A 15,007-nucleotide genomic window follows, 5' to 3' on the forward strand; every position below is an offset into this window, starting at 1 on the left:
GTTTTCTACGATTCATCTTACGATCGTTCGTTTGTTTTTTCCGACTGTTTCCCGAACATGCTCGTAGCGTGAACGTGCGTGCACTTCTCTTAAGACACTCTTAAGGGGAGCTGTCCACGTTAATAGTTCTGAAATATCTTTTCGCGATATAATTTGACGCGATTTGGCGGTGATGTCAGGTGACTGCATGTCACAGCTATAGGCCTACCATTTAAACTTCGGATCTACACATTAATTCACATCAATACGAAAATAGAAACACTTTGACATCTGCATGTAAGCATCCCAAGTATAGGTTATATACCACACAGACATAAATAATTGTAATTATTTTAAGATTAGATTGTTGCACCATGCAATAATTTTTCGCGGTGTCACTTAAGAACACGTTTGAAGATAATAAAGAAGTCGAGTAAGAAAGTGAGGAAATGTGTAGGCTTAGATTTTGATGCAGTACAGACTAAACCACATGTTGGTTTCTCCGCTTTTCACCTCATAGGCCTAATAAAATATAGCCTTCACTTAGCAAAGATAATGTCAAACTATTTTGGCAACGTCTCGTTTGATTGCATTTTTGTCCGCTTGTCATCACATTATTATGACCATTAAATGTATGTAGGCTATGCTATTTTGCACGCTAAAATCTGATTAATCACAGGTAAACACAATAAAGAATGGGAACGTAAATTGGATTATGTATTCTAAGTTGTAATTCCTCTGTACAGTATGTCCTGTTGGTGACCTCAGTGAGAAGTACTGTTAAGACGCTCTTAGCCGGTAACGAGTACTCTGGAGCACTCGTAGATCTACGAGTGTTTTCACGACGCTCTTAAGCTAAGATGGTTTGTGGCATGTGACTAGTGAAACTCAAATGATTTTAGAAATATTTGGCCAAAGCCAAAAAGTGTTAGAGAGAAGGAGAGACGCCGGTGCAGCTCAGATGTCTTCTTAATTTTCTTTATTCTTTAGTAAAAGGTGCAGAACATTATTAAACTTTGACTAACGTTTCAATGTTCGTTAGTCAAAAACATAGACACATCGAAACGTTAGTCAAAGTTTAATAATGTTCTGCACCTTTTACTAAAGAATAAAGAAAATTAAGAAGACATCTGAGCTGCACCGGCGTCTCTCCTTCTCTCTAAAATATCTGTCCTGGCCTGGTTGCACCAGATTGTCGCCAAACGACAGAAGCGCGGAGAACCCTCCTTTGTCTACCAAAAAGTGTTACTTTGTGCCCCGCGCTCCCCCACTGCTTGTGAAAGAAGGGGGTGGGGGAGGGGGGCTTAACGTGAAAAAGCTTAATGTCCCAAAACGGCAACAAGTCATAATGGTAGGCTACAGGAAGTGGGGGGAGGGTATGGGATGACTAGAGCCGTCTTCGCTGTGCTATTCAGAAAGCATCTTCTATTGTCTTTCCAGGCGCACACAGCTCGTTACCATATAGCCTATCGAGTGCCTTAACAGATAGGCTCTGCTCTTGAGTTTGGCCTCACAGCGAACTCAACCCTCTTGTTGCTTGCAGTTTGTTAAATAAAGCGATGCAGATTACATTATTTATTTCTGATTAATTGCGTCTTTTGATGTCTTTTGCAACATCTGCTTGTTAGGCTGGGCTACTGTCAATGTCCTGTACAGATAAATGTTCAACAATTGCTGGTGTAGGCCTACAGGCTATAATCAATTAGGGACTGTTCGTTATTTATTTAAGGGGCTACCGGAGGAGTTTTGGGAGCGTTAGTCAAAAAAGACGTGACCCTCCCTCGCCAGCAAGAAATTTTTCTATGACCCTCCAAAGTGATTGAGAAAAAACGCATGACCCTCCCCAGTCCCAACAATTTATTGATGCCTTCTGTAGGCTGGGTCAATTTGGGAGCTTGCATGCTACGACACCTTCCTTAAAATGCCTTGAAAAGGCTGTCGCACAATTTCACAAATAATCACCGGGACCGAAACAAACCTGTCAACTTTTCCCGGGTTTATCGCGTATTTTAACTTTTTCCTCGCTGTCTTAGGAGAAGCTGCAGGGCCGTCGCAAGGGGGTGCGAGGCCCTGTGCGAACTTGGCAGATGGTGCGAGGCCCTGTGCAAACTTGACAGATGCATGAACTTACGTGCATGAAATCATGCGATAGCTTACTTTACACATAGCCAAGGCTACCGTCGGTGCATTTTAGTAGCCTAGTCTAATAAGCTACACTAGCTTGTCTTTAAGAGGGGAAATTGTATAGCCTATAACATTAGCTGAGTCACATATTTGGCCATATGGTGTTTATCATAGGCTACATCACGAAACCAAATAGTGTAACAAAGGCGAACACTTTAACAGGGGAAATTAATTGGGCATGAATCATTGTGCTGAACGGTATTTGTCAATGAGCAGAAACACACACGACATTTAAACTGTTGATAAGATGTGCACTATGGAAACTGGTCTGTAGGCTAACATTGGACAAATAAATGGCACTGACTCGCCATATCCTGACTCTGAAAAAACATTGTCTTGCTTTGCCGCAAACTCAGCAATGAAATCATAGACCAGTTTGCAGGTAGCATAACGTCTTTTTCAATTCATAGAAGGGAGAGCCCAGTCTCTCCTGTGATATTGAGGTGCGCAAATAGTTTTTAATAGCCTGTTCAACTTCGAAAAGCTTCACCCGATGCCAGTCACTGATCGCAATTTTACATTTCGGGAAGCCCCTATCTGCCCCCTTTGGAATTATATCTCGAGCCTATAAGGTCCAGTGCGTTATGTCCTGGGATTCGGACGTGCTCAAAAAGAAAAGAAAAAACACTTTTTTATAGATGGTTATGAGGAGCAATATGAGTCTGAACTCCGTGTCATTCAGACTCAACCCTCTTGTTGCTTTGATATCTTTTTCGTGGCCTACAACATGCAACATGCTTGTTAGGCTGGGCTACTGTCTTGTACAGGTAAATGTTCAACAATTGCTGGTGTGCAGGCTATAATCAGTTAGCTAAATAATTTGTCCAGCTGTTTAAAAAAAAATCGTGCTACATTCAAACGCAAAAGGTGCTTTGATATCTTTTTCGTTTGAACGTCGGCAAACAGGCATGCTGCGGTTGCAATGAATGAGGATAATTGGTTTTATCTGCGGATTTATTTTTTGCATTATTTTTAATATGACTCGCTCCAGTCTCAACAGCACGTCTACTTTTTCCACACGCATCTAAGTTCTAACACACATCCCCTCTTTCCATCCCTGCGCACGGGGCTTTCTTAAAGGAGTTGCACCATTTTACAACAATTGCATCTACATTTTCATATTAGAATGTTTTGTCTGTTTAAGTGTAAGCTTAAACTACCGTGATCAATTTAAGTTCCCGTGCCCCCGCTGAAAATCTCATGCGCTTATCGTTACACTATCAAATCTATAAGTAACCGTGACAAATAGGGTATAAGATATATAAACTCACGCTATTGTATTATCATATATGTTTGGTAATGGCTCACTGTGTCATGGAAGCAGTTAAGTCAAGTCGCATCAAAAATAGTAGTGGCAGAACTCCCAAGTCACACCTTGTGGTTGTTTGTGTCAACTGCAGTTTGTACCATTTCTGCTGAGAAAATGGGGTGCGTGATTCATGAAGGAACCCGTCCAAACTTAACTGGGACCCACTGTAACTAACATGCAATCACGCCACCAACAACAACCAAAACTAGGCTAGTCATTGTCAACAAGTAAATTAAATGTAACATTATTGTGAATCAAATAAAAATTTTCTCTTTTGCAAACGTAGGCATAGTAACAGAATAATTTAATAATGTTACAAAGATACTACATCAATCCGTATGTTTCATTAGGCTGCTAGGCTATTTGTTTTGCCTTACTCTTGATTCATTTAGGCTAGGCCTTTTTATTCAGGGGCCGTATTCACAAAGAATTTTAAGGCTAGTAGCTCCTAACTGGCGAATTTAGGAGCAACTCCTAAAAATAATGGGCGTGTCACTCCTAACTTTAGGACTCCTAATTTTTTTCACAAAAAGTAATTCACGAAGCACATTATTGTGATTACGAGTCAGTGGTTTTCAAACATTATGCGTGACTCGGACATCTAACTAAATGCAACAGGCTCATATCGTCCTCGCATTCGCAAAATGAGGACCAGTGTTTTGTCAAATTGCAAATAGCTATTCGTTTTAATGAATTTTTTTATGATAGTATGAAGTACTTTTTGTATAGGTTACTATCTTAATCTTGGAATATGGGGAGGGAAGTGGTGCGTCTGCAGAAGTCAGCCAAATATGAATGTAATTCTGCGGCATAAAGCAGATGTATTTGTTTATTGTACAGAAAAATAAAAATGACATGTTAAGCAGTCAATTGACTACATTGCAGTCAAGAAGTAGGGCAAATTAACATGGGTCATAGTTGTCTAGCCTGTTAAAAACATCGCTAGATAGTATTAAATCGCCAGCAACATTGTTTTGCAGAAGCTACAGATTAATTCTGAACAGATATTTCTCTACTGTCTCAATTATCACACAAGACACTGTTTTGATTTGCGTAGTTGCGTTACCCCCAACACTGACAATAGGCCTAACGTAGACAGCAAATTAAGATATTTTTTCGTTTTGTGGAGCGGCTCCGGTAGGCTATCAAAAGCAGATTTTGCATACCTAATTAGCCTTAATCGATGTAATGTTTAATTATGCATGATTTATTTTGTTATTGAATTCGTAGGCTGGGATTCCTCTCGGTAACAATTATGTTTAAAGGTAGCCTCCTGCTTTTTCAGAAGGGACGGCAGTCAGGCTACTGACAGAGCGATGTACAGTGGCTGAAAGTGGTACTAAAGCTTCACACAGCTTCACGCCTCGTAATGCGCGACTGAAGTGGCCATTTGAAAGCGATGCCCACTGTATGATGTCAAGATGTTGCTGATTTTAAATTGCGAAGCTTTTTTTGAGATGCTAAAATGGCGATATGATGAATTTAAATATCCCACCAGATAAACAGGAAATGTGTCATAAATTGTTCATGCTTGATCAATTGGGACGCACTTTTCCTTGACGGTTCATCTGATTCATATTAAATTTAGAGTATATGATGTCAAGATGCTGCTGATGTTCAACATGCTGATGCAACACAGGTTATCAAAAGGATGGAATATCATTTAAAACAGATCCAACAAGCTACAATCAAACATGTTATTCCTTGTAAAACTGTCCAGACCCACAGAAATATTGGCATTTTGAAGGCTACTGTAATCTCCTCTGATGCATTCAATTTAAAGGTATGGCTCAACAAAGCTTTTTGTCAGCTTTAACCAAACCTTTCAGGCTTTCACCAATTAACGTAAGCCTGACCATGTCCAATTAGTGCCTTTGATCACACCTTACCACTTGCAACACTGCAAATGCACTCCTATTAACGCTGTGAGATTCTGTTCTCAAACTCACAATGCTCTGTATATCACGTGTACTAAGACATATCCAAATGTCTTCCAGATCCTAAAGTCCTTTCCACACTGGATAGGCCCCTGGGATCAGCTTCAGCCCCTACCCTGGACACAGCAAACCCTGAAACAAGCAATCGCTCTTCTGTGTCAAGTAAGGACTACATGTCTGTTATGTTCCTTAATTCAATTTTTTCTGCTCCAGCCCGATGTTCATCGAACTGTCCCAACATGCAAAAAGTGTGATTTTTTCCTCAACATTTTTACTATATAACATTTAAAGATGTTAAATGGCTTTAACCTCATGTAATGTCTATGTTTAACATTTTGAAGATTTTATAGTATCCTTACCTACTATTTGACAATAAACAAAACTGATGTATTCATGTTATTACTTGTATAATGTGATTGCTGCCGACATGTCATTTGTCCCTCGGGTACAAACAGAGCTACTATACTGAATACTAAATTTGTGGTGTTTGTCTGTGTGTGATGACCTGTCTTTGCAGCTCAGTACAGACAAGTGAAACGTGGCTCACTAGGTGCTCTGACGATGAGTCAGCTGATGAAGAAACAACTAGAGCATCAATCCAGTGCCCCACATAACATCAGCAACTGGGAGACTGGTCAGTCCTTGTTTGTGGTTAAATATCTTCTATCAAAGTTGGGAAACTACACAGAATATCCAATGTAGTTTTGGGTATTTTTGGTGACTCTACATGGACAATAGTCCAAAGCAGAGAATAAGCTATTAGATGTTTTTTATGTGAGTTTTGGTGATTGTCTCTAAATAGTCATAAAATACAATTTCATAATAAAATAGAATTTCAAATCAATTTCTGTCACGATGGGTGACCACAATATCTCTTTTCTGGGTAGGTTTTCCAGGTCAGACCAAGACTAGCCTTTTGTCAGCTCCCAGCTCGGTCAGCATGTTTGTGCCTGCCCCCGAGGAGTTCACAGATGACCAGCCTACCACTATGACCGACAGGTAGGAATCTATGCCCTTAAGGTAATACAATCCCCTACCATACCAAGACATTTTTTAAATATTATTGCAGCAATCCTTTGCTACCATACATCCTTATTACTATGGCTGCACGATTTGGAGAAAATATCTAATTGCGAAATAGCTTTTCCAAATATTTTATATTGTTGGTTGATTTAACACTGTTGTCAATGAAAAGTTGTTGTCCTATACCATGGGTCTCCAACACGTCGCTCTCAAGCTACCAGTTGCTTGCTGCCCCCTTCTGAACTTGCCAGAGGCTGAAACAGTACTACATTTAACCACAATTGTTGCCGTGAGGCATTCCAGCGTACAAATTTAATAAAAATGAAATCATAACTCAATTTAGGCTACTTGGCTGCACAATACACTGCAAAAACTGCTTATCTAACAAAATCTAACCAAGTGTTATTAATCTTATATCAAGATAAAAAAATCTAGTTGGTATTGTTTTCAGTATAAAGAGACTTACCTAGCACTTTCTTGTGAAAAAAAAAATATGGCACTAGGTAAGTCTTTTCATACTAAAAACAATACCAAATAGATTTTTTAATCTTAATATAAGATTAATAACACTTGGTTAGAATTCATTTTTTGCAGTGTAAGGTTTCCATTAACAATTTGAGGATTTACAGTAGTAACAGCATCTATTAATTTGGTCAACTTTATGCAGTGCTAAAAAGGCTCAATTTACCTTTAGTTTTAGTTTACCGTTGTATGACTTAAATGTTTAAACATTGTTTTGCCAATTTAGCCTATGTGAAATTACCTCCTCTAAAGCTTTCCTGCCTCCTCCTTTTCTGTTTTTGCTGTTTGCAAAAAAGTTTTATATCCATAATGGCCTTGGAGTCTTGGGTTAGTGAATTAGCTAACCCAGCAACAAGTGCTGCATGTGTGCAAACCAACTGTGTGTTTCAGTGCGAAATTCTGCTGCATACAACTGAACAAATACATTTGTTTATTTTAAAGAATATGGGCTACAGTGTAGTGATTGCAGTGTAGTGAGAACTGTCTCTCTGACACTGTGATCAGCAGCACTTTGCTCTCGCCAGTCCTGTTCACCCTGTACACATCTGACTTCTGAGTCATGCCACATGCAGAAGTTCTCTAATGATACTGCAATTGTGGGGTGTATCAGGGACGAGCAAGAGGAGGAGTACAGGAGCCTGGTGGTGGACTTTTTGCATTGGTGCAAACTCAACCACCTTCAACTCAACACTTCAAAGACCAAGGAGATGGTGGTGGTTTTCCGCAGGTCAAAGCCCGCTCTGCTACCAGTCTCCATTGAGGGGTCAATGTGGAGGTGGTAAACACCTACAAGTATCTGGGCTTACACCTGGACAATAAACTGGACTGGTCAGCCAATACTGAAGCACTCTACAAGAAAGGGCAGAGCAGGCTGCGGTCCTTCAATGTCTGCAGTAAGCTCCTCAGGATGTTTTACCAGTCTGTTGTTGCCAGCGTCCTCTTCTATGCTGTGGTATGCTGGGGATGAAGCACAAAGAAGAAGGATGCTGGGCGACTAGATTGGCTGGTAAGGAAAGCTGGCTCTGTCGTGGGAGCCGAACTGGAGTGCATCATTTCAATATCAGACTATGTTCTTTACTCATAAAACAAGGCATTGAAAAGTTTGTAAGTACACCAGGAGTTTATTTAAATAAAATTTAGGATTTGGGAAAAGCCCGTAAAAGTCCTGGCAGGACGCATGCATAAGGATGTAGATCCAGGAATGCACTAATATTTTGTTTGTAGTACCAGTTTGCAACAATTATTAGTTAACACTAAGTTAACACTTCGGAAAAAAATATTAAAAACTGGATAAACCAAAAAAATTTGATGTAATCGCTTCCTGCCAGGACTTTTACAGGCTTTTCCCAAATCACGGAAGTAACGTCGACACAGCGGTAGATAGTAGCATCCATCAGGCAAGTGTTATTTAAATAAATAATTAATTATACTTGATGCATTTTTTAAGAGACCCACACAGGGTTAAAATAATAAGCTGGACCATAGTCATGCATTGTAGCTTACTGCGGGCTTCTTAAGGCCTTAAACTTAAGAATGACTGACTGGGACTTCTCATTAGGCTATGTTAAGCTATCTATCTTATAAAAAAATGGTACACCACGAACTAACCATTTACAATTAAATTGAGCTTTTGCGGTAGGACTAGATAGGCACTTTGCTAGAAGCTCAACATATTCCAGACTTAAGCCCAGACATGAAATGTCCTATGTAAGAGGGGATTCAGGGGTTTCTCCCCCGAGAAATTTGTAAAAGTTGGTCACGCAACTCCTAGGCCTACCCAAAATGGCACGGTGTTATCACATTTATCACAGTGTGCCAAGCGCACCACACACAAACGCACAGACTCAAGATAACTGCACAAACAAAGCATTTACTCTAATGAACTGTCACTGCTTTTCGGTCCCCGAAAAAAAAGCCACTCAACTCTTTCACCAGCCACTATAGATACGGTATAAAATGTGATATCATGATTAGTCAACAGAACAGCATTCATATGCCATAGTGTCATAAAAGTGGTGTGGCTCTTTTAAGACAATCATTGGCATGAGTTCCGGAGCTGTCAAACTTGATCTACAGTAACTACTGTATACTGTGTAGCCTACATAATCTGATTTTAATATGTACAGATATATAGGCTATATATCATATATATATATATATATATATATATGTATATATTTATAAAATTTATTTTCTATTTGGTCTGTTATGAAATAATGCATTGACTAATTTAAGCACAGCTCAGTTTAAAGAAACTTAAATACATGCATGCTTAGCATTTTGTAAAATAAATCATTAAGGCTACATTGACAAACTCTTAACCATAAGCTGTATATTCTCTAATTCTAATATTTACAGATATCTAGGCGATGTTATGGTTATGGTTATGGATTTGGCAGACGCTTTTGTCCAAAGTGACACACAAATACAAAACAACATAATATTTAAAAATTGAACAGGGAACAGATTAGAATGTTGGTCAAATATAATCAGGAGAATAGTAATAATAAACAACAATATCAATTCAATCAATAGCCTAATAAAATAAGTAGGGATGCACCGAATCCAGATTTTTGGGGTTCGGCCGAATACCGAATCCACTGGTTAAGATTCTGCCGAATCCGAAACCGAATACCGAATCCTACTCCATCCTCAGTCCATTAACACAGTAAACACATTTATGAAGTAAATAACATCCACAGCAGTGTATATTTAATTTTATTTTATTTTAACTGCAAATTGAACATGTAGCTCGACTAGAATCACCTTCTTTGGACTGAAAGTACTGCCAAACAACACTTTTTCTGCTCACGAGTTCCATTTTCACTTTCTCACTCACACAGCCTGAGCTATTGCATTCGAACGGGCCACCTACGTAAACACCTTCCTATAATCAAAGACGGCGTCATGACGTCGAGCAGTGTAGCGCGCATAGTGTAAGCGTAGGGTTCGGTTCGGTGGGAAAAAATTCTAAGGTTCGGCAGAAACCGAATCCCGTCAAAAAATCCAATATTCGGCCGAATCCGAAACCGAATCCTGGATTCGGTGCATCCCTAAAAATAAGCAATGAAAATGAGGGGGAAAGCAATAATTAAACAATAATGTCAATTAATAATATAAAAACAATGACATGGTAAGACTACATTAAGGAGAATATGAATAATAAACAATAATGTCAAATTAATCAACAGCCTAATGAAAATAAAACAATATTATACAAATCATAACACATAAGCGCTTAAACAACTAAATACATGTTGAACAGGAATGTCTTTAGACCCCTCTTAAACGACCCAAAACTACCACAGGAATGGAGAGCACTGGGCAACTCATTCCACCAACATGGAACCACTGAGGAATAGAGTCTTGAATTAGACATATGTTTTATGACTGGTCGACATAACAGACGCTCATTAGAAGACCGCAGTGGGCGGTTGGGGATGTAAGGCTTAATTATTGAATTAAAATAACTAGGGGCAGATCCAGTCAGTGTCCTATAGGCCAAAGTGAGAGATTTAAATTTAATTCTGGCTACTATAGGGAGCCAATGGAGAGTAACTAGGAGAGGAGTTACATGTGTTCTCTTTGGCTGATTGAAGACCAGGCGTGCTCCAGCATTCTGAATCAGCTGTAATGATCTTATTACACAAGCAGGTAAGCCAGCTAATAGTGAATTACAATAGTCCAGCTTAGAGATGACCATGGTCTGAACAAGAAGTTGTGTGGAATCTTGTGTCAGATAAGGTCTAATCTTCCTAATGTTGTAAAGCATAAACCGACATGATTTTGCAATAGAAGCTACATGCTCAGAGAAGTTAAGTCGGTCATCAATTACAACGGCCAAGTTACATGCCGATCTAGTTGGGGTCAGTGAAGTTGAGTCAAGCTGGATGTTAATCTGTTGGGGAATAGCTGTTTTAGCTGGAAACACCAAAAACTCTGTTTTTGAGAGATTAAGCTGGAGGTGCCGATCTTTCATCCAGGCTGAAATATCCTTAAGGCATGCAGAAATCCGGTGGGAAACGCTAGAGTCATTAGGTGGGCAAGACAAGTAAAGTTGAGTGTCGTCTGCATAACAGTGATAGTCAAATCCATGGGTCGGAATAGTCTCACCTAAGGAAGTGGTGTAAATAGAGAAAAGCAAGGGTCCTAATACTGATCCCTGAGGCACACCTGTGGTGAAGTCATGAGAATTAGATACCTGTCCCTGCCAAGACACGTTGAAAGAACGCCCTTTAAGGTAAGATTAAAACCAGTCAAGAGCTTTTCCAGAAATTCCCAGTTCAGATAGTATAGAAAGGAGAATGTCATGGTTAACAGTATCAAAGGCTGCAGATAAATCTAGTAGAATTAATACTGATGACTGAGCAGAGGACTTAGCTATTCTTAATGCTTCAGTCACAGACAAAAGAGCAGTTTCAGTAGAATGACCACTCTTGAAACCAGACTGCATATGGTCTAGTAAATTATCCTCCTCCGTCTACTGACAGCCAGGGCGTATACATTTCTTCTACGGCTGCAAACGAGATTCACTCGCAGTTAACCAAATATTTCTTTATTAGGGTAGGGCAGGCATATTTCTGGCTATTAAATTATTTCTAAACCAGTCTGCTAAAGTCTGTAGTGAAGTCTGTGTAGGGTTTTCCAGGCTCCATTTCTTTTTACGAGACACCCTGCTCACAAGAGCCATCTGCCGGTTGTTTGGGTTGTTGCAGCGTCACTGGAGAAATACAAATTAAAGTTGTGTGATTCCGCGTGAGGTCACGTGCGAATCATGCCTAAAGCCGGCCAATTTGAAGTAATGCCCACTGTATTTGCACCATCACCATGACACTCACTCCCATAGAGCACCTTACAATGCACACTGAATTACAGGCTGCCCTGCCCTGTTGTGGTGAGAATTACAAATGACGTGGAAGCAAAACCGTGCTGAGATGTGTTAAGAAAAGGGAGACGCTCCCAGGTTTATTACAAGCCGGCTCGGAGGAGAAACATGAAACAAGTTGCCTCAAGTCACCTCCCGAACCTTGTCCGTCACAGCCTTATATCTGTTGGTAGGTTCTTTGTCTACTCCAGTGGAAAAGCTCAGACACGCCCCGGACATATGCGTGCTTGATTGGCGCCGACCACCTATGGTGAAGTCTGGCATAAGACAAAAGCTGGGCCATCGTACATGACAAAAGACTTGATTTGCAAATGGTCGAGGCGTGTCTTCAGCAAGTACAGCAGTTAATGCAAATATGAGGCAGACATACTGATGTAATTCGAAATACAGTATGTTCGGTAACACTTTATTTTAATGTGTCACTGTTACAGTGTACCTACCTAATTAGGTACAGTGGTACAACCTGTGTAACAACATGTACTATCAGGTACTATCATTGTACTTGCATAATGTATTTGTGGGTACCTACATATAGTTGTTACATTGTAATACTGAGTGCTTTTACAAAACTTTGCCAATTTGCCTAATTTTTCATCAGAGGCAAAGAGCTGACCTGAGACCTGCTGGATGGGGTAAATCTGGTCATGATAGATTTGATATACAAAGCATTCTTAGCTCCAGTCAAGGCCTCATTGTCTTCAGTGTACATGTAACAGCTACCTAATTAGGTAGGTACACTGTAACAGTGACATATTAAAATAAAGTGTTACCAAATAAAGTGTTACCGTATGTTCTTACAAATAATTTTTACTACACTGTCATGCTTGATCATCCTTAAGCACACTATGTGGATATTTGATTTAGTTTATATAGTATATTTAGTATTTTAGTATCATGTTTATCGTCTACTCTCTATTGTACAGTGGAGTTTTTTAAATGTATATGTATATTACTTTTCTGCTGTAAGTGCATGTTGTGTGTGATGTCTGTATGCTGCTTCTTCACGGATTGGGATAAATGCAGAGACCAAATTTCCCTCACGGGATCAAAAGAGTATATACTTATACTTATACTGAGACCTTGAATTTCCCCTTGGGGATCAATAAATTATCATTCTATCTCTATCTATCTGATGAGTTGGGAAGTTATGGTAGGCTAACTTGGAGTGAATATACACACACAGGGCAAATGCTCTCTCTACTCGTAGCTGCCTGATTGCACGCACACTGTTATGCACACCTGCAGGCGCCATTGAATATGATACACTGAACTTGCAAGCGGGATATTCTTCCTACAGGCAGTATACGGGCGGGCGAGAGAGTCTTCATTCGCCCTGTAATGAGTCATTTAACCATATACCGACTTACAAAGATGAGTAATTAACACGAAAACGTTGCCTGGTGTCCCTTTAAACTTAAAATATATATAAAATATATATATATATATATATATATATATATATATATATATATATATATATATATAGCAACACAAATGTTTCTTTTAACAGCACAATCAGCACAAACGATTGGGAGTACGTTTGGACATTGATGGGGGCTGGGAGATGTCAAGCACATGTGAACTCAAAAACTCTTTTTTTATTTTCATTTTTGTTTATCCCTGAGTTACCAGTAGCTCAATGTTGTTTTCTATGCCACCGGAAATGCCTTAGGAACGCACATTTGTTTATATTTTGCAAGGATCTAAAAAGACAGCATTCCCTCTTTCAGAATATTAAGTCAGAAGCCCAAATAAAGAGAAATCCCACAATCAAGACAGCACACATTGCATAATTGTATTAACAGACTGAGACTTTTTGTTCACAGTTTGGTCTCCCCACCCCCTTTTCCCCACACTTCAAAAATCACCTGTACTCCTGAGAGCAGTTGTGCATATTGCGTAATGTCCTAGGGCACTTGTAGTCAGTCCTTTTTCCATTTGTGTTCAGTCTTTCTGTCTTATAAGAGAAATTCAAATGTGTTTAGCCTGACATGAAACAAAAGGCTAAGGCCCGTTTCACACCGGGAACGTGGCGTGAACATTGCGTGTCTCTTGTGTTTCAGTTGCGTGGCAGCTGCGTGGAGTTTTCTATGTCTTTGCTTACCAGAAGCATGTCTAATGCGGTGCTGCAGCAGCCTCTCTGCCAATTAAAACGTCTCTTTTTCTCACGTCAGTTTTTTCTTCACTTTTGAATGGAAACGCTTCCAACACGCTTGCGCAGCCACGCAGCTGACATGCTCACGCCATGCACCCGGTGTATAACGGGCCTAAGGCATCACTATATTTATGTATTTCTCAGGTGTCGGGACTGTGGTGCTATATTGGAAGAATATGACGAGGAGACTCTGGGCTTAGCTGTGGTGGTTCTGTCTATGTTCATCCATCTCAGCCCTGACCTGGCAGCTCCCCTTCTATTGGATATCCTACAGTCTGTTGGCAGGTATAAAAACAATGATTACTAAGCATTACACAGTACTCTTTCAGACAAATTGAAATAGAACCCACAAGATGTGTCAGTGCTGAACCTTTCAACCAAACCATTTGAAGAATGGGGAATGGTTGTACTTGAAGTGTCACTGAATACGTCAGTAGGCTATTTAATTGAGCATTATTAAACTCCTCTTTTTCACTTTCAGCTCACTGAAGTTTCAACACACTTTGCAATCACCTGTCCAAGATGTGTAGCATCATGATGCAAAAGCAATGTGTCATTCAATACTCAGTCCTCCCCTTGGGTTAGAGAATAACGGTAACACTAACTTGTGAATGTCAGGTACATGCTAAAAAACGGTATAAAAAACTAGATGCACCGCAGAGCGGTACAAAATATGACCGCCGCCCAGTCCAGCACATGTTTTCCACAAAAATAAGTCACGCTGAAAGGCATATATGATTCTAACTGTCTCACTGAATTGCATTATGCACACTCAATTCTCACTGGTATCTGCTAGACAACAAGTACCAAAACATGATTAGTTCATAGATTTCACATGTAATATACATTTTATACAACCCCACCCCCATCTTGCCTGTTCATAATTCTGAGAAATTCTTGAATTGTGTGCATGTGTGCGTGTACATGTTTATGTTTATGTGTGTGTGGGTGGGTGTGTGTGCGTGCATGTGTGTGTTTGCCTGTTTATGTGCCTGTGTGTGTGCATGTGCATG

At 39.8% G+C, this 15,007-nt stretch overlaps 1 protein-coding gene across 1 annotated transcript in view; it reads left to right on the plus strand.

Annotated features, from left to right (window-relative positions):
- unc79 (unc-79 homolog, NALCN channel complex subunit) overlaps positions 1–15,007 on the plus strand; it is a 354,164-nt gene that overhangs the window by 287,077 nt on the left and 52,080 nt on the right. The window contains exons 33-36 of the mRNA XM_076275011.1: positions 5,470–5,571; positions 5,927–6,043; positions 6,306–6,408; positions 14,139–14,279. Coding sequence (XP_076131126.1) covers positions 5,470–5,571; positions 5,927–6,043; positions 6,306–6,408; positions 14,139–14,279 — 463 coding nt within the window. The remainder of the gene's footprint in view (positions 1–5,469; positions 5,572–5,926; positions 6,044–6,305; positions 6,409–14,138; positions 14,280–15,007) is intronic.

This window comes from Alosa pseudoharengus, unplaced genomic scaffold, assembly GCF_046254945.1.
Source record: "Alosa pseudoharengus isolate Yale_2024_CS ecotype anadromous, Long Island Sound unplaced genomic scaffold, YU_APseudo_1.1 YU_APseudo_1.1_scf_8, whole genome shotgun sequence".
In the NCBI taxonomy this organism is placed as follows: Eukaryota; Metazoa; Chordata; class Actinopteri; order Clupeiformes; family Clupeidae; genus Alosa; species Alosa pseudoharengus.